The sequence below is a fragment of the Nanorana parkeri genome, unplaced genomic scaffold (genome assembly GCF_000935625.1).
Source record: "Nanorana parkeri isolate BGI_ZX_2015 unplaced genomic scaffold, ASM93562v1 scaffold69, whole genome shotgun sequence".
NCBI lineage: Eukaryota > Metazoa > Chordata > Amphibia > Anura > Dicroglossidae > Nanorana > Nanorana parkeri.
In genome coordinates, this window is record NW_017306337.1 from 271,545 (window position 1) to 296,050 (window position 24,506).

Genomic DNA, 24,506 nt, shown 5'->3' on the forward strand with positions numbered 1-24,506 from the left:
TGGCTGTCACTGACTCTGCAGCGGCTGTAAGGAGAACGCATCGCTGCACAGATCACGGACAGGTTGTCGGTGATCTAAGAGCGACACATTCCTCCTCACACCCGCCAGTGACAGCCAACAGCCTGAGATGCCATAGCGACCCAGGCCCGCACAGCATCAGGGAAATGTCCTGGCCGGGCCCCACCGACCTGTACTTACATTGTGTTTCAGCATCAGTTTAAATTGCCCAGGTTTGTGAATAAAAACTTCAACAGAAAGTATAGATTCCTTCATGGAAGGAAGTAGGGCTGCATACACTGTTAGAAAAAGAATTGCTGATAAAGTAGAGACAAGTGGCCACTCGGGGTCTCAAACCACCAATGCCCACCCCTAAACACAACACCAGCTTTTGGAAACCTTACTCTTTATATTTTTAAGTTAAAAGTTTGTTGTCATAAGCAGACCAGAGGAAAAAGAGGATTGTCCACTGTACTGAGAATAAGGATCTATTCAAACCAACTTTCTATAAAAGTCATCAACAGACTGGAATAAAAAACTATAAGTGCAAAAATATAAAACTGGACCCAAGTAAAACATTGTCTGTAATGTATGTCCCATGAACAACCTTAGGATAATCCCATGGGATCATGTAGCAAGCAAGCCAAGTAGCAACAGATTATCCAGGCTCGATCCACTTGTGCTTCCATATTCTGTGGATACACACACTTTAAGAATCGGAAGTTTAATGCTTTGTCTATGAGGCTCAGAAGACTGAGAACCTGTCTGCTCATTTCCTGCTGTTGATGGGTCAGCTGGACTGGAGAATTTTGCATGAAAGTTGGAAAGTGTAACGGTGGGCTAATTCCACCAAATATTTCTTCCTGTGGTTGTCCATCCATGACCTTGATAGCTATTCCGAATGGTAAACTAGATGAAAAGGTAATGAAACCATTGGAAGAGGCAATGGCATACCCTCGCCTTAAATAATGGTTTCTGGAGGGGTGTGTAGAAGATGGTTTAGTGCGGTCCTTGGCCTGGACTTCAAAGAACAGATCTGTACAATCCATAACAGTACAGTTGAGTCCTTGATACTGTACTGTTCTCTTGGGTTCAAAGAGCTCTAGGTATCTGGCACTGTACAGGATGGGTATCTAGAAATGGGAATAAACAAATTGCAAATAAACAACATACATTAATGATGAACTGTCGAGTCCACAATCTTTACAAGTATAAAAATCAAGAACAATTCTAAATCAGACTCCACATCCAGATGGTAATAAAAAGGGAAGGGCGTCCTGCAAGGGAAGACCCGGGAGTTTGATGAACCAACACTGGCACTACAATACATTAGTCTTAAATGTAGTAAACCATACAATAGTGCCAAAAGATCCCAGCAACCAATCAGAATTCACTTCACATTTTGTCACATTAGAAGTTGAATCCCAACTGGACTTTACACAGTGCCATATTAAAGTTAACTTATGCTGATAATAATATGTGAACTGCCATTGCTCACCCCTCCTTGTAAAAATGCCAGTTACCTGCCTGTAACACTGATCCACCGGCTTCAATACTGATCGGCACTGAGCACACGAGCAGTGTTCTGATTTCCCAGGCTGGGTCAGTGACTCAAAGTAATAAAGCCAGAGACAGCCAGGCAACCAGTATCATCAAAAGAGGGTCTGCAATAGCAGCTTACATGTTTCTCTCAGTGCAGATATAAAGTTTTTTTTGGTCAGCTATAGTTTAGTCATTTTATTTAGTTTTTTTCTAGAGGTGGAGGTGCACCGAAAAATGAAAATGTTAAAACCGAAAGGAAAAAAATGTCAGGCCGAAACCAAAAATGTTTTTTTCTAATTTTTTAAAAATATTTTATTTTTATTTATTTTTTATAAACTTTTACATTTTTTTACATTTTATTAAATATTTTTTATTTTTTTAGGTGCTTTGGGGAAATATCAGGGAATCTATACTTTCTGTTGAAGTTTTTATTCACAAACCTGGGCAATTTAAACTGATGCTGAAACACAATGTAAGTACAGGTCGGTGGGGCCCGGCCAGGACATTTCCCTGATGCTGTGCGGGCCTGGGTCGCTATGGCATCTCAGGCTGTTGGCTGTCACTGCTTAAAATAGAAAAAAAGATTGAGAACACAGAGCCCACAATCTCTTTTTCTGTGTCCCCCGTTACAAATGAACAGGAATCCTCCAGGAGTGTTCCTGTTCATTCATAACCTGAGAACACACAACCACATATAACCACAATCATGAATGAACAGGAAGTGATGTAGATCACTTCCCATTCATTCATAATTGAGGATATAGTAAACATACTCTGTCCTCAACTATGTACAAGCACTCAGCGATCGCTGACTGTTTGCACATGCTCTCCTTCCTGACACACTGTCACAGGGGGCTGAGCGAACGGTGCTGGGAGGAGAGCTCAGCCTCCTGTGACAGCGCGGGCTGTCTGTGCACACACACTGCTCTGTCACAGAAGCCTGAGTGGTGCGGGAGGAGAGACGCCGACCGCTCACAGTGCTCTCCTCCCACAGCGCCGTCCGCCTGTGACAGTTTATCTCCTCCCTGCTGGGACACAGAGCAGCGCTCATCGGGGAGGATGGAAATCACGGATGCACTGCTGTATAGGCCAGAAAATGCCCTTTCGGCATTTAGCCAAAAGTGCCATTTTTGGCCGATATGTTTCGGCAGCCGATATATCGGTGCATCCCTAGTTTTTTCACATTTAAAAGGTTTTCAAACTTCTATTTAATGCTGTTTTAGTATAGAACTGGGCCGCCTGAGGAGGGCTAGGCCGTCCACTTTTTGTGCTCAATAAAAAGGCCGATGTGAAGGGTTAAGCTGGCTATACACTTGTGTTTTTAATCTTTCAATCCCTGTGAGCTGAATGAAAAAAAAAACTAGATTCCCCCTTCCACGTTAAATAGCAAGGATGGGGGAATCTCCCCATCTAAGTTATTATTTTCAACAGCCTCAGCTCCAGGTAGCATTCATAATGACAAAGGGTAAGTTCACACAAAACTTACCAACACCATCCTGCCACCTCTCCCGGCTCCCACTGCACATCCCTGTGATGCCCCTGCCAACCGCTGCACATTCACAGCATCGCAATATTGTACATACTTTATTTACATATTTTACATACTGCGAGGCTGTGAATGTGCAGCGGTTGGCAGGGGCATCACAGGGATGTGCAGTGGGAGCCGGGAGAGGTGGCAGGATGGTGTTGGTAAGTTTTGTGTGAACTTACCCTTTGTCATTATGGATGCTACCTGGAGCTGCGGCTGTATGGGAATAATGCTTGCAAATGGCGAGCGCTCACTGGTCAGCACGGTCTCATGACCACATTGACCAATGATAAGCTCTTCTCATTGTCCAGCGTGGGTATGTGACTGTACTAACCAATAAGAGCTCGCCAGTTGCAAGCATTATTTGCAAAGGATGTGCAGAGGGGGGCTGGGAAAGGTGGCCGGGTAAGTACATTCTCACATTTTAACTTCAAAGTCAAGCCAATCAAGGGTATCACGTAAACTCCAAACTTTCTGCATTTGTCATTTTGGATAGAGTTGGGGATGGATAATCCTCATCTTTTGTACTATCTGTGCCCCATTTGGAAAGATTTCCCTTCACTTCCTGTCATTATAGACACAAAGTGAGAGGACAACTCCCTAGTTGTCACAGGAACAAGTATCAAAATTTCCCCTCCATTGCGGTTCTTCTGACAACCCTACATGTTGCCTCACTTTTAGTTTATGTGACAATGGTAATCAGTACAAAAATAGAAGGGGAATCTCCCTAGTACAAACAGCAATCAAAACCTGTTTCCTAACCCCTCAGGAAAACTAAAAAAAAAAACAAAAAAAAACGTTTTGGCTTTAGAAACACTTTAAGATGACTGTGAATAAATAATAATGGGCGGCAGATAGCGGTACACTTTATAATATGGCAGCAGATCTGCCTGCTGTCAGTTAATATTCCTGTTTATGTTAAAAATGGAAGAATAACAAGTGATGTATACGTGGGGTAAAGTGCACCTGTCATATTTTAACCCTTTTTAGTTGGAATGAAGAAGAGAGGTTCTATGTGGGTAAATTTAGGTTAGATAATACCTTGCTACAGCCTGCAGATGGCGCTTGCTTCATAAGAACCTGAAGAGAATGCCGCAATGGCTGAATATGATCTTTAAAGGACCCTGTCATAAGGAAAGTACAGGGGCTGCCATTGCTGGTCTCCTGAAGAAAACACTATTTGCCTGGCTTCCTGCTATATTTAAATCTGAGCTATTGTAGGTAGAACCGGTTAGGACAAAACAAGTCTTTTAATAAATATTAGCCAAAAGGAGCCAGGTGGAAAATTGTGGGGTGAACAATCAATACAGTCACTGTTCCGGTATTTAGTAGCCACGGGTCATGCCTGCAGGGAAGAGTTATTCACACAGTTTAGTGTATGGGGGCATCGATTAATTTCTCTTACTCAGTTTACAGGGCTGAACAGATCTAAAGTTGTATGGCTAGCTTAATAAAAGTGTCAGTTTGCTATGACGTAGATAATCTTCTTATCTTGTCTCAGCAACTTAGAGAATTGGAGGCAAATCATCAGCATGGCAAGCAGGAAACGAGCATTCTGTAAAGCACCGGTTCTTAACCTGTGTAACCTCAGGACCCACATTTGTCCTTGGTTATTAAGTCGCGACCCAAGTCGTACTGCAATGGAACGCACAGCATTAGGGTACTGCAGGTTTCGGTGCAGGCGTATGAACTGTGGGTGAAAGGTGTGTTCGGGGTACTATTAGAATGACTTGCAATGCAACACACCTCCCACACCAGTATGCATGGTAGGTGTGATTGCGTGGTACAGTGTGTTAATCGCACGTTACTATGTGATTAATGGCCCGTTCACACTAGCACACGGTACTAGTGTGAATAGACCCTCAAAAATAGTGACATACATGCATACACAATCACAGACACTTCAAATTTTTTTACATCCCTACCTTACGAGAACTCTGCCTGTGGTCCAATGTTGGCTGCTGTGCGGTGACACAGCTCCAGCCATATGTGCATTGCTGATACAGCTCTCTTGCATGCCCTATGGAGATGTGGGGAGCCCGAATGTGACATCACTCCAGTCCAGATACCTCTATAGGACATGTGAGGGAGCTGTAAGCAATGTACGTATGGATGGAGCTCCCTCGTGGCCACAGCCCCATCCCATCTCAAGCTGACACTCTGTGCCAGGCAGCATATTTTGAATGGCTGCTTGGCGTGAGAAATGACAGTGCTGCACTAGGGAGAGGCTGAGGAGTCTCTCACCTAGAAAAGTGGAAGGCATGTGGTGGACCCACAGTTAGATTTTGAACTTTCTAATGCAAATAGCCAACTGTATCTACAGATGCTGAAGAAGCTCTTTGTGGGGCTCTACAATGAAGAACAGCCCTTGTCAACCTTTCTACCTTGGAAGAACCCCTAAAATACCTGTTAGGCCTCAGGGAACTCCTGTTAAAAAACTGCTTTTTAACATTCTCCTGAAAAAAAAATAAGGGCCAGAAAAAGACACATTGAAAGTTGCCCCTTACACTAGTGGTCAAAAGAAAATGCCCCTTACATTAGTGGCCAATGGAAAATGCCCCTTACATTAGTGGCCAATGGAAAATGCCCCTTACATTAGTGGCCAGTGTAGGTCATTTGCACCTTTGTGATCATTGGAGAAGTGCCTCCATATGCACATAGGTAATAAAGAAGTGCCCCTCTATATTCTTGGTCACTGTAGAAGAGTCCCCTTAAGGTGCCCAAACACTGGTCGAATTTGCACAGTGTGGGGCTGTCGGCTCCCTTTCAGCTGGCATTCCTCGATCAGCTGATCGAAGGAGCCGTCTGGAAACTTTTCGATCAATCAGAGCCAGCAGCCAATGAGCTGCCCATTCTGATCGAGTATTCTGAATACTAATTCTGATTCTAAAATACAATGTAAACAGCAGAATTCCTCAATCGACATGCTGTTTGTGTTGATGGAAGGATCGGGTCAATTTTTTTCGTTCAGCATGCGGGTTGAACGAAAAAGTTGATAGGTGTATGGCCAGCTTTACAATGGATGTCAGTGAAAATCCATCCACCATTGCTCACAGCTCAAGGGACCATACATTAGTGGCCAATGGAAAATGCCCCTTACATTAGTGGCCAGTGTAGGTCATTTGCACCTTTGTGATCATTGGAGAAGTGCCTCCATATGCACATAGGTAATAAAGAAGTGCCCCTCTATATTCTTGGTCACTGTAGAAGAGTCCCCTTAAGGTGCCCAAACACTGGTCGAATTTGCACAGTGTGGGGCTGTCGGCTCCCTTTCAGCTGGCATTCCTCGATCAGCTGATCGAAGGAGCCGTCTGGAAACTTTTCGATCAATCAGAGCCAGCAGCCAATGAGCTGCCCATTCTGATCGAGTATTCTGAATACTAATTCTGATTCTAAAATACAATGTAAACAGCAGAATTCCTCAATCGACATGCTGTTTGTGTTGATGGAAGGATCGGGTCAATTTTTTTCGTTCAGCATGCGGGTTGAACGAAAAAGTTGATAGGTGTATGGCCAGCTTTACAATGGATGTCAGTGAAAATCCATCCACCATTGCTCACAGCTCAAGGGACCCAAAACAAACCTGTGGAGGAACCCTAGGGTTTCACTGAACCCAGGTTGAGACAGACTGCTGAAGAATGAAGACAAACCCTTTGGGCTTTTTACAATAAATAGTCACATTAACCTACAACCAATTATGTTATAGGCAATAAGAACACCTCTTCCAATTCACTGAATCGTCTGAAAGAGATAATAATGTATATAATGTAGATAATGTAGCAAAAATGTCCCCTTTCAAGATGTTACCTGAGTAAGCCTTGCATATAAGAGATCTGTCCAATTCAGCCAGTAGCGGGAAACAGTGGACTCAGACACTCGGAATCGAAAGGCTAAATCCTGAAGCAACAACCCCAAACGCAGCCTTGTGAGGACAAGCAGGAGCTGGTCTTCTAAACTCAGAGCGCTCTGAGGTCCAACCTCTGACCTTTTCCGGATTTTGCCAGAACACAGTCTTTGGTCTGCAGTCAGAAAGCTGAGGAAGTCTGCGAGATGCTCATAGCTGTCGAAGCCTGTATAGAAACGTACCCACTTGCCATCATTTTTGATACTGTTCATACAGAATCCACCATCATCCCTGCTGTTCTGCTGGTGCTTTACCTGCTGGCCCAAGTACAGAACTGTCCCAGAACTTCTCTCAAGCTGTTCTTCTAAGTCTTTGTTTTTCTTCTCTAGAATCTCATTCTCACAGCGCAAGTTCCTGATCTCCGATTCCAGCTGGGAAATCTGCTGGCCCATATCAGTCATCAAGAGCCATTTCTCATTCTCCCACTGTTCCTATGATTGGGAATAAAAACAGAAAACATGTTACATTAAGCTATCAACTTTTTTTTTAAAGCTGAACTCCAGTCAGGTAAAAACCCCAATTCATACAGGTATGTGTCCATTAAATTATCATTATGTGTATTTGTAAGAGCAACTAATGGAAGTACCTGAATATGACTTGGCATTAACCTCTTGCAATCCCTTGTACAGCAGAGCCCAAACCGGGAGAGGGAGAAACAACACAATGAGCCAATCAGTCGTGCTGTAGTGCTCATGTGCTCAGACCGGGAGAGGGAGAAACAACACAATGAGCCAATCAGTTGTGCTGAAGTGCTCATGTGCTAACAAGGAACATGCTGACAGGAAGAAAAAGCAGTATGACATAGAGATTAGCTCATCAGTCTTCTGCATCTTCTTCGCTGTCCAATCACAGCCTGTGGATGTAGGAATTGAAGTGCCACACTAGTTAAAATAGCCCAGATGCAATTTTATTCTACTAGGGTCAGGGGACAATCAAGTAGAACAGCCAACGTGTTTCTGGGGTTGAAAAACACCCCCTTCGTCAAGGCTTGGTAAAAGAAATGTGTGTGGACTAAAATCTCTGCAGCTTGAAATTGTTATTGATCTGTGATGGGAAAGCTTCTAGATAAACTAGATGCTGACTAAACTAATCTCTCTATCAACTTTTTGCAAAAGATGTGGAAGCCACACTGCCTCGTCAAGGCCCCTCTGTGTAGTGTGCTCCTAACTCTAATCAATGAGAGCCTCCATCTCAGAGCATATATAGCAAAGGATGAATTGGGTGCAGCTTCACCAGGAGGCAGCCCAATCCTCCTTAATGGCACAGGGACACACCAGAAGCCCAGCACATCACAATGGCAGCTGAAGCCCCCAGTTTGTCCCCACACTAAATCCAACAAGCAAAGCAAATGGCAAACACACTCAGCAATTCATAACTAGCTTTAAAGCAAAGCACATGGAAGGGCTTTACACACTTAACAGCCAGGCGGCAAAAAAACAAACAAACACTGTCCAACTTTTAGAAAATAACAAACAAAATAATATAGTCACCGGCACTCCAAGTATTCAAGTCAAAAAGTTTATTGACCCAAGTGAAAACACCTCTAGCAACGTTTCGGGACCATGCGGCCCCTTCCTCAGGTACACCCTCCCCTTATTGACTTGAATACTTGGAGTGCTGGTGACTATATTATTTTGTACGTTTTTGACGGAGGCATCCGTTGTTGCTGCGGCACCCGCCCTGCTGCATGGGCATTTTCCGGTCAGGACTGCGATGGGATACTTGGACTTTTGTCCAACTTTTAGGGTAACAAAGTTGGTTTTAATTTAGTTGCACAACCTTTGCAAAATATGTGAAAGCCGCAGTGCCTCGTCGAGGCCCCTCTGTGTAGTATGGTCCTAACTCTAATCTACGAGAGCCACATATTTTGTAAAAGTTGTGCCACTAAAACCACAGGTTCTTTATTTAGGAAAAGACAGGAGAATAGTAACATACACTGGTACATTAATGTGGAATAGCGGTATAAATCAATGTACAAATGAACATAGAACATTTAACAGGTAAGAGTAATGGCACAGATATTTAGCATACGGCCATGTGCATATCCATAAGCAATGAAGATCATCAAGTTATAGAAAGTGTGACTACTCATCCTATCCGATTTTTTACAAGAATAAGCAATAGAAGAACAAAGTGAACCATAGAGAAGTTAAGCCTTAAGGGTAGGCAGAAAGAAAAGGAGAAAGGAAAAAGAAGGGGGTAGAACTACTCCAGGAAGAAGGATAAGTGTATGATGAAGAGAAAATAGAGAGCCAAAGGATGTTTGAGAAGGAGAGAGGAATAAGAAGAGGAAAAAGAAAATGGGAAAAAAGGTCTCCATCGGGGGGAGGAGGCCGCTCTGTTTTTAACCCTAATAGTTAAGACAATGGGGGGAATTTATCATAGCAATTGCGAGTGTTTGAACTTGCATGGAATATATTTGCACCAGATTTATGATGCTAGTGTAATGTTGTTCATTAATGAGGTTTATTAGACTCCAGGAAAGAAGACTCGTAACTTCAGACAAAAGGCTTAACTGTCGCTTCCTGAAGAAGTGGTCATGGGGACTTCTTAAGTTGTGATTGTTTTCTTAGGTGATGCTCCAGTTTCAGACAGCCACAGAACAAATGCAGATGAAAACAGGTGCAAAACACGTGCAGTTGGAAAAGTAATGCAAGCTCAGGTCAAAACAGGGGCACATGTTAAAAGACAGATTTGCAGATTTAAAAAAATGATCTAAGAGGCTAAAACTGTCGTAATTGCTTTGATAAATTCCCACCAATGTATTTTTTATGAGCCAAGAACTTCCTGTATTGCACTTAGATCAATTACATTGTCCCCAGCTATCTCTGTAGACTACAAAATACCCTTCCCATATTTTGGAAAAAAGTAGGGGTGTTCTATAGTCGTCTCCTAGGGTGACTACGCTGCTGCTGAATTAGTGTTGTCATGCTAGGACAGGGAATGTGGTACTGGCTGGTTCACTAGGCAAAAATAAAAGGGAAAAAGCCTGAAAAAAGCAAACCAATGCAGCCATCACATTTAAGTACCAGTAAGCTGCAATATATAATCATTCTTGGGTTTAAATATGCTTTATTCATAACTATCTTTGGTTATTAACACAGTGTGAAAAAGGCCTTTTGCCCAACAGTGATCAAGAACAGATTTGTATTTGCATGTTACCTGCAGCGTATGGCATTGCATCTCCTTGCTGTTGAGTGCTTCTTGCAGTGAGAGGAGAAGTTGACTCTGCTGATGAGTTACCTTCTTTAACTCTCTCACCAACTTTTTCAGGAGCTCAGGGTCATCCGGTACACAATAATCTCCATGGTCGTGTACAATATACTCATTCGCATCCAGGTCTTGGAATGTTGTTTCACTTGCTTTCTCCATCATCTCTGCTGCCAAAACCAAGTCTCCAATACTGGACTGAACTTCCACTGAAGTAAAGGGAAAAAGAGGGAAAAGAAGAACTGCTACATCATAAAACACAGAAAAATCTCCAACATCAAAATTGTTCTTGTTCAATAAATGTATTTCATTGCCAGGTTACAATTGGCCTTCATAGATATAACAAAGTTCAGTCACGATTCACATTAAAAGAAAGGCTACAAACATAGATTACCAAGCTATGTGTTTATCAGGCAAAACAAGATGATAACGTACAAGTAGGAGGTACAAAGTAGGGATGCACAGATACTTTTCGAGTACCAGTGCAGATACTTGGCATTTTCATGAGAACTACCAGGGTTGCAGCGGTTGCAGCTGGGATCGGGCTCAGGTGCTCCACCACTGTCCTGAAATCATTAGTCTGTATTGATTTCGAAAAACTGTCACATGACAATAAACAAAAATGTATCAGTACTCGTACTTGTAAGTACTCGGCAAGTACCAGTACTCGTACTCGCAAAACTGGTATCTGTGCATCACTTTATTTATAATTTATAAAAACAAAATCGTACATTAAAACAGAGATGTACAAATCCCAGGAGCTCCGTGTGCTCCTTACAAATGACAGCTGCCTCCTAACTTTTGAATTTTTCTCTAGTCTAGTCTTGGAGCTCAAAAAGTATCGGTATATGTACTCGTACTTGTACCGAGTACTGTACTTGGTATCTGTGCAACCCTAGTACAAAAGGACCAAAACGTCATCAACAGTAAAGGGGGGGTGCAATACAAGTGCAATACACTTTCATAAAAACTAGGTTAAAAATGTTCAGTCCAGGACTGCCAAGTCAGGAAATATATGTCCATTGTATCAAAGAGCATCGCCATTTTTTCATGGATCATAGTCTGTGTGACTCTGGACCTACTCTCAGCTACAGAAAGATTGGAGGATTCCCAGGTCTTGGCAATGGTTTGTTTTGTAGCCATAAGAATAAACAACATCAATTTAAATTGGGGTATATGAATATGTTAAGGTTTCAGGTTCGAATCAGCATCGAAATGTTATAACTTAACTCAAGGCACAATAAACCTGGAGTATAGTACAATGTATATTGCTTTTTCTACAAATCCAGTACTGGCGTCTTCTCCCCACAAAATCATCACGTACATGCTCACACTGAACTTCCGTGTGCGTTCCAGCTGTAGCACTGCAGGCTTCATAGTCCACAAAACAGAGCCCTTGGGCCATTAGCTTCATGAGAGAAAGGGATGGAGAATGGAGATAAGACCACAGCGCTGACGTCTCTACGACACCTGCAGTGCTACAGCCAATACTGCGGACACAGAGGTTCGTCGAGAGCTGGATTCCCACTTGCATGTATACTGATGCCTTAGCACCAGTACTGAGTATGGGAGGTAGTTTTCTAGAAAAAGCACTGTACATACTACTGTAATCCAGATTATTGTGTCCAGAATCGGCCTTTAAAAGGATTTTTAGGAACAGGCTGTCATACAGAAAGGTGACCGTCTTTCACAAATGCTTAAAGGAGAACTATGAGGTGAGTGCTTTTCACTCACCTCATAGTTCTAGCCGACCTGTGACAATGAGACTGTCACAAGTCAGCTCAGTAGAACGGGAGGTGAGCGAACACATACCAGCGTTCGCTCACCTCTCGATCATGCCACGGCTCTCTGCCGTGACAGGGGAGGGGCTGGATTCCCCCCTCCCCGCTCCGATAGCGCTGACTGGTGGAACGGACGGGGGAGGGGGTCGGGTACAGCTGGCTTTGCCTCTAGATAGGCAGAGTCAGCTGTCACTCACGCAGCTGGGCGGATCTCGACATCGATGTAGCTCGTGGTATACTGAGCTTAGGGTAACGGGAGGACGCTGGTTTGTGTCCTTCCGTTACCCTAAGTAGAACTATGGGGAAAAGCACTGACCCTATAGTTCTCCTTTAAGAAGAAGCACTGACAATCATTACAGTACAAAGAAAATAATTTCTCAAAACTGGAGCAGCTGTGCATGGCAACCACATACCTGAGCAAACTGAAGAGGGATGCTGATTAGTTGCCATGGGAAACTGCTCTGGATTCTGTCTGCTCCAGTTTTGATAAATTCCCCCCCAAAGACTTTTATACAAAAAATTATAATCTGGCAGAAAAGGAAACTGCAACAAATATTATCAAAATCATTTTTAGAGTATAACTAAAAGCAAAACCTTTTTTAGATTCAGATAGAGTGGAGACCTGTTGTAACCCCCGTCAGGTTTTTACACTTCTCTGTGTCCCTGTTGGGGAGAGTTGCTCGCTCTAATTGTTCTGAACACAAATGCCACTGAGAATGAAGCCGAGTGTAAATGGAGTTGCCACCAGAACAGGAAGAGAGGAGAAATCTGGGGATCACTTGTTGCCGTAACCAACTGCCTTAAAAGGGATTACCCTCACATTGCAAAATAATCCCCTCACTTCTTCCTGAGTCTGCCGGCCAGGTCTGCATTATCAGATGTAGTGTGAAATCATCTGGAATGTGCTGACTGTGTGTTAGTTAGTCAGCCAATTACCAAATGAGGGGTACACATACCAGAAGACCAGGTACAGGTCTGGCAGCCAGCAGGATTATGTAACGCAGGGGTAGGCAACCTTGGCACTGCAGTTGTTGTGGAAGTCCCATGAGGCATTGTATCAGTTTGACAGCCACAGCTGTGACTCCCAGAGACTGTATCATGATGGGATTTGTAGTTTCCCTACAGCTGGAGTGGAGTGCTCAGGTTGCCTACTCCTGAAACCAATGCAGCCAACAGCTGACCTCACAGGTGAACTGGATAATGAAGAGCTCAGGATTCGCATTTATTGATGGATGATGATTCTTCTAATGGAATACTTACCTCTGACACCAACCACTGCAGCCAACAGCTGACCTCACCTAGGTCACAGGTAAACTGGAAAATGGAGTGGCAATGATTTGCATTTAATGATGTGTTAGGCCCCTTTCACATGGGCGACTCAGGAGGGTTGGGAGTGGTATGGCTCGTATGCCACCACTGTAATATCCATGTCCATACAGTTTTCTCCTCCATCTTGCAATGGAGGAAGAAACTGAAATGACCGGACCCCATGACAGGCTATGGAGAATCCATTTACATCAGATTACACCCGATCTGGTACAATCAGGTCCGTTGAAATGTTTAGACCCGGCTGCCCACAGACTAGCATTAAGCATCCAATTGGGTCTGCTAGAAAGCTATGTTCTCACCATGTCTGGACCAGATCTGTAGCAGATCGCAAACGCAGTGCAGTGCGTTTTGCTGCTTTTTTTTCCCGCGTTCCGGTTCTTTTTTTTTTTTAGCATATAATGGGCTTTCAGGCGCAGTCCAGTGCGTTCCGTGCATTCTTGCTGCGTTTTTGATGGGTTTTGCTGCACATTCCAGTGCTTTCCAGACCAGAAAAATTAAGACATGCAGTATTTTTTCGGTCTGGAACGGAAAGCACTGCAAAGGTGTGAACTGTAGCCCAGAAATCACATAGGGATACGTTTTTGGTCTAGGAGCTAACTGTTCTGGTCTGGACAGAATCTTGACGTCGTGTGAACAAGCCCGAAAAAATGACAGGCAGACTCTATCAGCCTTATGGTTCTTTTTGGGTCAATCTAACCGAAGAAAACACGTGTGTTGGTGCATTCAGAATTCAGTGGCTACTTAAAGAAAGATGCTTTGGGTGGCCAATCAATCAAGCCTTCATTAGTTGTGGTTGAGGGCAACAAGACATGCACATCAAAGGCTCAGTTCACTAAGATGGAGGAGTTGTTATTTTTACAGCAAATTATTTGGCCACATTTTCAAAAAAGCCACAGCGGTGTTCAGCCCAAAAGAGGTTTATAAATCACAGTCACATGGCTAAAATAAATTCCTATGAAAGTGCACTTATTCTTTAAAACTCAGTGAACAATTGTGGTTGGAAGCTGATAAAAATTAATCAAAATTGCCATCAAATTTGCGAAGTGTTGGCCAGAGATTAGCTATGCCCCCTAGAAGTATGCACCACAACATGGAGGCAACTCTAGAGTTACCTGAAAAGCACCACTTCACAGGATATGAATGTGACAGCAGAGACTAGGACATGGAACAAGTACAGGGGAGGCACTGGGTTCAAATATTCAGAAGCACAATGGGTGTGGTAAGGCCGCTCTTATCAAAAACAAGACATCTCACCCCTAAGAGAATCCAGGGTTGAAGATATATGTGTATATACAGTCCAATGAGAGTGCCAAACAAGACAAGATGGGAGTCCACAAACGTTTAACAATGAAATGAGTTCATAAACTACAACTTAGAGCAGCCAATGCGTAGGTAATCCCTGGTGATCTGGGCTGGTTTTGAGTCCATAATACTACCTATCCTGTTTAAGCCCTGACGAAGGGGAAGGTATTTATACCCCTGAAATGTGTTGGCTGTTCTGTGTTGTCATTTATGTACCCATTCCATTATTAAATGTTTTTGGCCTCTCATTCTGTCTTGTTTGGCGCTCACATTGGACTGCATATACAAGCAGACACTAGGAAGACAGTGAACAACCTTTATATAGAAGAAAGATTCCCACCTGCTTCTTTCGACATCTGAGGGGAATCATTTTGCGCTCTTTTCCTCTTGCTTTTTCCATCCTTTTTCCTCCAATTCAGCTTTCTCTTTGAGATGGATTTGTCTTCGGCAACTTCTTGTTCCGTGACATAATCAAGAGCACTGACGTTTGATATTTCAGTATCCTGAGTGTAAGGAAGAAAAAACATGTAGATTTACATCACTGCAAGTTCAGGATGGAAAATATACGTTGACATAAAAAATACCAGCAAAAAAAAAATATGAGAGACCCTAAAGAAATATAACCTGTTTTAAAAAAGGCAAATGACCAATCCAACCCCAGTCATGTGCTCCACACCTTCCGTTGCCTATATTTACTTTTGCCACCACCCCTGATCTACTCAGGTCCTCACTGCCGCCCTCTTAATATCATCAAATGGAGGAGCTAGTGACATGCCACCCGATTCCCTGCAATGCTACACTTGGGGCCTGAATAGCCAATCACCAGCCTTCGACACTGTCACATGGGGCATGCCGGTCCGTGTGCAATTGTTATCAATAGTAGAAGTAGTCAATAGCTAGGGACTTTGCCAAGATCTGTTGTTATTTCCCCCCAGCAACCAATCAGATTCAGAATTTTAGTTTACGATTCACCGATGCCAGTATTCAGTACGGAAACTTTAAGGCCTCATTCACACTAGAAACGGCTGTATCAGACAGCTCCTGTGAAGGACAGGTGCTGCGTGTGATTAGTACGGCCGTACGCCGCCCTACACTCACCTCAAGTGCAGGTGCGTACGGGTTCTTCGGATCCTTCCTGTCAGCGTACGAGTACGGACACCCGCACGGACGTGCAGGGCGGGTGAGCGTAGGGCGGCGTACGCCCACTTTTTCCCATAGAGAAGGACAGGGGCTGCGTACTAATCACACGCAGCACCTGTCCTTCCCGGGAGCTGCCCGATACGGCCGTGCACGCAGCACAGAGCTGTACGTGCCGGCCTTTTCTAGTGTGAATGAGGCCTAAGTGGGACTGTAAAAAAATGTGTGGCCGGGCAGGCTTTTATTACGAAAGAGATATACTATGGGACAGATAAAATATTGTAATCCATTTCGCACAGCGTACATCTGTGCGAACAAAGGTTGCAGCTCATTACTGCCACTAGATGGAGCCAAGGAGCATAGGAATTTCTGATGCTCCTCTGCGCCATCTAGTGGCAGTGATGCTCTGTGAACATATTATAAATCAGACCCTACGGGGGGGAATTTATGAAAAATGGAGCAGACAAAATGTGGAGCAGTTTTGCACTGCAGCCAATCAGCTTCTGTGTCTCATTTTCAAATCTTACCCGAGCAAACTGAAGACAGATGCTGATTGGGTGCCATGGGCAGCTGCTCCAGATTCTGTCTGCTCCGTTTCCCAAATTCCCCCAATGTCTCTTCTGCAAAAAGGGAGTTTAACCTGCCTATTCACCAACTTCTGGGCAATGCACACTGAGCTGCACATGCACGGGAGTTAGGTCAGAGATGTCCATGCCGGCGAGGGCGCTTGCTGATGTTACATTGCTGGTGAGAAGGAAAGTATGGTTTTGATTTAAATAAATGAGACATTTTAAAGCTCAACTCAAGCCAAAACCTATTTTTGTTGCTATTGTTCCTGGAATGGTGACAGAGGGGCAGGAAATCCCTCCAACGGGGACAAAGGCACAACATTTTAATTTTTTGTTTGGAAAAAGGTTTAGAAGCCATGTGAGGTTTTTAGTCTTGTTTGAACTCCACTGAAAGGTCAGATTAGCAGTAAACTAGCCACTTGCTTTTTTCCTCGTGTTAATGCTGAACCTTGGGCACAGAAACTTTCATTGAAACCTTTCCCACAATAGCCACTGAGGATAGAATTCCACTCTGCATGCAACAAATGCCTTTGCAAGCCCAGTTAATACCTTGTAAAAGTGGAAATGACATCATCACTGTTCAGCACATAGCCTATGCAAAGAACAGAGCTGTAGGAGGGGGCCATCAGCTCCACCTACTAAAGGCTGACTACAGAAAACTACAGGAGGGGGCCGGACAAGACCAGTCACCCTGTGAAACAATGTATGTTTGTTTTTGTTACTTGAAAATCTACCCATCAAATAAATCATGTCTGGCCATTCAGCATGATTGGAAGAACACTAGTGTGGGTAATGACTGCTATAGTGAGTGGCGCTGGTTGTGTAGCACTGTTACCTGTATCTGATGACAGTTGTAGTGAGTGGCGCTGGTTGTGTAGCACTGTTACCTGTATCTGATGACAGCTGTAATCAGTGGCGGTGGTTGTGTAGCACTGTGACCTGTAGCTGATGACAGCTGTAATCAGTGGTGGTGGTTGTGTAGCACTGTGACCTGTAGCTGATGACAGCTGTAATCAGTGGCGTGGTTGTGTAGCACTGTGACCTGTAGCTGATGACAGCTGTAATCAGTGGCAGTGATGGTGTAGCACTGTGACCTGTATCTGATGACAGCTGTAATCAGTGGCGTGGTTGTGTAACACTGTGTGACCTGTATCTGATGACAGCTGTAATCAGTGGCAGTGGTTGTGTAGCACTGTTACCTGTATCTGATGACAGTTGCTCTTGGGATCAGCGCTGGTATCGAGCAGGTCAGTGTCGCTCTCCACATCCACTCGCTCACAGATCTCATTGTCACTCACATCCTCCATGTATAGACTATGTGACACCCAACTGTGCAAATATGACCCAAAACTAAAAGAACTGTACACGATACAAAGAGAAAAGACTTTGCAGTAATCCAGGCTTCAATAAAGCGGAAGTCGATTGTAGCCTCGTTTTGAAAACAAGATGGCAGACATGAACCTGCCCTATAGGTGACTGCTTGCCAGACGTAAAGATGGTGTCTGCAGTCAGATGTATTGGCAAGTGATAATGGGTGACCGTGTGATTTCCGGTTATCAGTTTTACAGATCAGGACCTGTTTGTAACTGGTTGTGTCTCTCCCTAATCACGGGAGCTCATCAGCTGTGGTGGAGTGTACATTGTGTGTCAGTCATACAACGCCCGCTACACCTCCTTCTCCTGTCAGCTCTTGCAGCTTCATTGCATTCTCAGTCAGTGTTCCGTCCCTTCTGGCAGCTCATTAGACCCCAGAAGTTACAGCAAAGACATGTATCTAAAACTATATAACAACGTCAGTGTAAACACATCACACTTCCCAAATCAATAGACTTTCTCAGAGCCTTCCATTTCCTGCTCTCTCCTTCATGTGAATCCCCCTCCAGGGGCCTCTCCTTTGTCCACAGCATTAACCCTTTCATCACCTTTAGGACTTGCTCACACCATTTTCTGGTCCAGATTTGGAGCAGATCTGCAGACGCGGTGCTATGCGTGCAGTGCGTTTTTGAGGTGTTTTTACCGCGTTCCAGTAAAAAAAAATGTTTTTTTTTTTGGGAGTGGGGCTGTTAATATGTTAGCTGCGTGTGTTTCCGCACCGGAGTAAATGTGACATGCAGTATTTTTTCTGTCCGGAACGGACTGCGCTGGTGAGAACTGTAGCCCATAAACCACATAGGGAGACATTGGGATGCATTTTGGGTGCAGGAGCGCACGGTTCTGGTCCGGACAGAATTCGGACAACGTGTGAACAAGCCCTTAAGCCGTATACACACACCTCCCAGCTGGCCCTCATTTGGAAATCCCTTTGCTCCTCCTCAGTTTGGTCTGATGTATAGAGATCTATGAAAAGGTTCTATTTCACTTCTAAAAGTTATTATACACTAAAAATCTTCGTCCTATGTCTTTATCTGTGCAGGATATATGATGGGCTGTGGAGGGTCCCTTTCCCTGCACACATGCTGTTCCTCTTACCTGCAGCTCCCCAGCCTGCTTTCAGGACATGCCTCTTCTTCCTCCAGCCACCGAAGCATCTTGCTGGAGCCTCCGCTGGCCGGGGCCATCGTAAGCCAAGTGCCCACGTTGCCTTGCGCTAGCGCCGGCCCTGACTCAGATTCAGATCGGAGTGTAGCCACGTGCAGCCGCGCCCTGTCATATAGTTGTACAGGTGACTGCACACATTTACAGGCTGCACCCATCCCTCAGGAGCAGGTCTATGCACGGGCATGCATGCCGAAAGGATGCCCACGCCCCTGTGATTGAAGCCTAAAGGAAAAGTGATGGTGAAAAAAAACAAACAGTTCTGGGTTTAACCAATATTCTTTGGCATTCAAATTGTTAATGGTCTGCAAAATTGGGGGCGTGGCAGGTTGTCTATGATCTAAATACACTGAGGATAATTTATCAAAACTGGAGCAGACAGAATCTGGAGCAATTGTACATGGCAACCAATCAGTTTCTATCTTTCTTTCTCAAGTATTAACTGAACAAACTGAAGATAGAAGCTGATTGGTTGCCATGTACAATTGCTCCAGATTCTGCCTGCTCCTGTTTTGATAAATTCCCCCCATATTGCTGGAAGTTGTCCCTTTTTATTATCTCAGAAAGGTGGGAGGTATGGTATCAACTAGGGACGCACCGATACCGTTTTTCCGGTATCGAGTACCTATAATTATATTTTGGTACTCACCGATACCTGTACGTCCGGTAGCATGGAGCCAGCTTCCTGGGCAAACAGGAAGCCAGGAGGCAGGTCCTTACCTGCTGCCTGGCTTCCTGATTGGCCAGGAAGTCAGCTCCATGCTGTTTGGCTGGCTCAATGCTGATTGGCCAGGAAGCCAGCTTCCCAGCCAATCAGCATGGAGCCGGCTTCCTGGCAGTACTGACCCACCTCCTGGCTTCCTGATTGGCCAATCAGCATTGAGCCAAACAAACAGCATGGAGCCAATAAGTCATTACCCGCGGCCCGGCTTCCTGATTGGCCAGGAAGCTGTCTGCATGTTCCCTTGCAGCACTGCCGGTCAGGGGAAATCTCCCTCTGACTGGAAGTGTTGTGGAAATTTTATTACCGTATATACTCGAGTATAAGCCGAGATTTTCAGCCCATTTTTTTGGGTGAAAAGTGCCCTCGGCTTATACTCGAGTCAGCGCCAGCGCGTCTTCTTACTTACCTCGCCGAGCGTCGCGTCACTGCTGCTCGGTGTGCGGCGCTCCGAGCGGGGTCATCTGGCAGTCTCCGGGAGCTGGGGGTCTGTTCTGCCCTTTTCTACACTGACTCCACGATGAAAACATGACCCATGTCCTGACTCTACATGACTCTACAAAGGTACCTCCTGTCCTTGCACAAAAGAGCGTAATACCCCAGGCCCCCAACGTTATTGTAATTATCTTCTCAGATGTCAAATAAAACATTTTGCTTTAACGGATGACTTAAGGAACAAATACTTGCTGAAGAGAACATACATGATTACAATCTTCCTGTCTCTGTCAATTTTCCTGTAGTCTTAAAAACTCCCAATAGTACAGTATGAGTAAACTAATTGTGTGCCCACGCACCTTTCTGATGTTGCTACTGAAGATAAACGTTCAACCTCCTCCCTCGTTCAGTGTGGAAAAGATCAGGTTATTTAATGGGCAAATAAACAAAATCGTTTGATCGTGGCACCCGGAGCCATTTACATGTAATTACACGTACTGCGATTACCCGCAGACAATCGCCCCTGCACACAGTGCTTAGAGAGATATCAATCATTCCCTCCATCCATGCTAAACATGGATAAAGGAATCTTCCCTGCTGGCTATCCTGTGGGTCCTGTCGGCTGCTGAATACCTGAACAGTGACTGTATTTCTTTGTTCGCCCAACAATTTCCACTTGGCTCGTTCGTCAAAAGTCAGCTTAAAATACGACTTTTACGAGTTGGGAGATGCCAAGAAGACCACGCGCAGCTGGGATTCAGCAACAATTGACAGAGATTCTAGCAGTGTCTGACCAGCTTTACTCTATTTTTTAGCTATCATTTTCTTACTCAACAAGATCCCCTGAAACCTCCATCGAGTGCTAACACAAGTAACATGACTGAACTGTGCTGCTGTCAGTGAGTGACACTTTAAAAGAAGGAATAAATGGGTGTGACTACGCTTCTTTCCATCTAATACTAAGGCTCCGGTGGAAGGGCCCCATGACTGGTCACAGGATGGAATGCAATGATTTATACATGGGTGTAAAGGGACTGGATTTCCATTTTTACAGTTGATTGTAGTTGGGTGGGAAGTGTCTGCGTTCTGTGAGCTGGGAGGATGCTGCCCTTCTCCACTCTTAAACCTTTCAACTGAGGTGTCATTTTCTTGTTGGGAAGATAGTAGAGAGAGGAATATATAGGCCGTCACTGGGGACTAATTGCCCATCCTTCCTGTTCATATGGTGTATTGAAGCAAAATGTGCCACGTGTGTGTTTTATTGAGTTTCCATTCGATTGTAATGAGCCTTCAAAAACACACTGCAGAATTATGAGTGGTCCATCAGGATTTGTATAGCGTCTCTTCACATGCTGGGGCACCTAACGATATACGGGGCTTTAGGCTGCGGCTGGGGATTCCTGCAGCAAAGGTATTCCAGGTGTGTCCATACAGATGTGGCCGCTGTTCCCGTTCAAGTAAGTGACAGGCTGAAAGCGGCCACGTCTGTCAGTGGCAGTCCCCATGTAATTGTACATAAAACGATTACATGCGGATCAGGAGAGATGATTGTCCCTGAATGCAATCTGTCTGTATCCAGGGACAATCATCTATTCCGAACCACAGGTAATTGTTCCATGCATGATTACATGCGGACTGCCGCTGACAGACGCGGCTGCTGCCAGCCTATTATTAATGTGAATGGGCACAGCAGTCACATCTGTACTGACACACCAGGGATTCCTGTTGCAAGAAAAAAACTACAAAAGTAAACGATAAGATAAATAAAAATTTAAAAAAGTAAAAAAATAAATAAAAATTAAAAAGTGATAAAAAAAGTTAAGAAAAAATTAACAGACAATAAAAAAAAAATTAAAACTAACTCTGCCGCCCCTGCCATCCGGTTGCCATTCTCCAGGGCGGGTTGAGGGGGAGAGGGGCGCATTGCAGAACCTGGCCTTGGGGCAGCAGGGAGAGTAAATCTGGCCCTGTATATATGTGTGTGTGTGTGATGTGTGTGATGTGTGTGATGTGTGTGTGTGTGATGTGTGTGTGTGTACAGCACTGTGCAAAAGTTTTAGGCAGGTGGGAAAAAATGATTTCAGAAAGAAAAGTGTTAATAGTTTATTTTTATCAATGAGAAAATTCAGATTGTACTCACCTAAAATGTGATTGCTCTGCATCACTGTATTTGTACATTGTTGCTCGTTTTTTACAAAAAAAAAAAGTTCACCTTTGTAGTCTGCCAATTATTTCCTAATAAGGGTCGAAGGTTATTCAGTGAACTGTGGTTTTATGTGGCTTAAGTGCATTATCACTTCACCAAAAAGTTATTCTTTCACTTGTTTGTTATCTTATAAGTAAACTAATCATTTGATTAGCTTTTTTTTTATAGTTCATTACACATCATTCTTATCTGCACCATGTTAATACAAACAGGTTATGTATTTGAATGTCTTGATTTATTTCTGCATTAAATGATACCATGAAATCAGCCACTGGCAGACGCAGCCAAACATGCTATTTTATCGAATTAGTGAACTACTTAGGGGGATTTTGCCCTACAATAGATGTCTCATTACAACACCTATAAACAGAAAATATAAAATAATGCTGTAGGTGCAGCACAAACAGTACAACATAAAACTGGGCAGGTCTGGTGCTTTTAATGACAGCATGAGGGTTGGGCACACAGTTTAAAGAAAGCATCCCTGTTGCACTTTTTCTTTCTTTTGAAGAACACGATTTAACTTGTACTGACAATTATCTGTTTACTATAATCTTAGTATGTCACTTGAGATATTTTCGGTCACCATAAAGAAGTGGGACAATCTGTCAGTATGACATACGGTGAGATGGATGCAGCAGTTCAGATGTAAAGAAAGCACAGCCAATAGTTGCCGTGCTTGCACAATAATTGAATACTTTGCTGCGACAAAACATTTGCTTGACTCCGCTTGTTTTTTTTTTGTTTGTTTTTCAATCTGACATTTCATTGTCTGAAGAGTTGTGGTGATGGATACAGACTATTTCCAACACAAAGGGATTCATTTTGCTTCAATCATTTACTCAGAAGAAAGACTCAAGTATCTGGAGAACGAGTTTCAAGTTCAGGATGATGATGTCTATATTGTCACCTTTCCCAAATCAGGTAAGGAATGAAAGCAGCTTAACATCTCTTAAGCCTCACACCTAGGAGTTTTTCAGCAGTCAGAAAAGTGCTTTTATATGCCCAACGCAAGAAATTCCATGATTTTCAATGGCCTTTGTTCACACCTGAGCAGAAAAACGCCAGCAGGAATACACCAAATGCTCAAAAAGGTACATGAGCTTCTTTGGGCAGTTAAAAGGGCGTTTTTGCCCCATAGGCTTCATTGAACATGCCCAAAAACACGCTGCAGAAGCATGTTGCACATTTTGGTAAGCGTTTTTTGCGTTTAAACACATTCTTCCATTGCCCACAATGTTTCATAAGCTGCAAGTCAAGTAGCGCGTCTTCATGTACGCGATTAAAAATGCTCATCAAAATGTGCACAGCGTGCATAAACACGCGATTGACCGCATGCGTAAAAACGCACAAAAACGGTGCTGCCTAGGTGTGAACCCAGCCTTGTAGTGTATTTCCACTATGGTGATAGAGGAGTTTTTGTAAACTACTGTCATGCCTTGTTTATTGCCAGCTCGCTAATTTGAGTATGTGTTGTACAAAGCTCTTTTCTAACCCCCGTGTATTAAAGAGAGGCCTAGGGTCATTGAGACTTCTGCATTTTAGATGTGGTATGTTTTAGAGCAGGGGTCTCAAACTCAATTCACTCGGGGGCCACTGGACAAATTTACTTGTACCAATTTCATACTTCAAATTAAAATGCAACTATATTTGGTACCAGTGTTAATGTCTGCATGCGTTTATAATGTCAGCACCTGTGTTTGTGATGGTTTCTTTGTATACCAATGTAAGAATATTTTTTTGTGATGGTTTGTGTGTTGTGTATTGTCAGGATTTCTGTGAGTTATGTGGGTACGTATGTTAATGTTTCTGTGTGTGTCGTATCAATATGTAAACCTGTGGATATGTGTGTGGTTTTTTTTCCCCCACAGGTTTTATTTTAATCATAGAGGACCAACAGATTCACACATTCACTACTTACACACAGAAATACGCACACATTGCGCACACGAGAAATTACCCCCCACCCAAAAAAAAATACGCACACACCCAGAAATACACACACTAATACACACACAATAAGGCCCCAGTTACACCAGTAAGTTCAGGTGTGATTAGGGATTCCTGCGTCAGGAACTTGCGTTTTCCTGCAGCAGGAATCCCTAATCTGGCATTTACATGCAGCAGCTGTCACCTGTTCAAGTTAATGATCGGGTGATAGCCGCTGCATGTAAATCGCTCCTGATGCAGGAATCACTAATCACACCGAAACTTACAGGTGTGAATGGGGCTTAATAAACACACACACAGAAATACCCCCCCCTCCCCCCCCACAAAATGACAGACTAATACACAATAATAAATCCCCCT

General features: G+C 43.8%; 2 protein-coding genes across 2 annotated transcripts in view; one reads left to right on the forward strand and one right to left on the reverse strand.

The window, feature by feature from the left end:
• Positions 1-564: 564 nt before the first annotated feature.
• On the reverse strand, positions 565-17,606 carry LOC108804655. The gene is made up of 5 exons (XM_018576496.1): positions 17,499-17,606; positions 14,934-15,096; positions 10,134-10,390; positions 6,875-7,402; positions 565-1,130 (listed from the first exon to the last, which is right to left on the reverse strand). Exons 1-5 carry the CDS (start codon positions 17,604-17,606, stop codon positions 606-608), a joined length of 1,581 nt encoding a protein of 526 aa, XP_018431998.1. The 3' UTR covers positions 565-605.
• A 5,333-nt stretch (positions 17,607-22,939) lies between these two features.
• The window catches only part of LOC108804676 (sulfotransferase family cytosolic 2B member 1-like), a 71,488-nt gene continuing 69,921 nt past the window's right edge, over positions 22,940-24,506 (forward strand). The window contains exon 1 of the mRNA XM_018576519.1: positions 22,940-23,120. Within this exon, the coding sequence (XP_018432021.1) occupies positions 22,985-23,120 (136 nt within the window). The 5' untranslated portion in view covers positions 22,940-22,984. The remainder of the gene's footprint in view (positions 23,121-24,506) is intronic.

Excerpts from the sequence above, each read along its gene's own strand:
- LOC108804655 (XM_018576496.1), bottom strand. The coding sequence starts at position 17,606 with ATGGAGGATGTGAGTGACAATGAGATCTGTGAGCGAGTGGATGTGGAG. Across the intron at positions 15,097-17,498 it reads GCAACTGTCATCAGATACAG|GATACTGAAATATCAAACGT; the intron begins GTAACAGTGCTA and ends CCTTACACTCAG. Across the intron at positions 7,403-10,133 it reads TGCAATGCCATACGCTGCAG|GAACAGTGGGAGAATGAGAA; the intron begins GTAACATGCAAA and ends TCCCAATCATAG.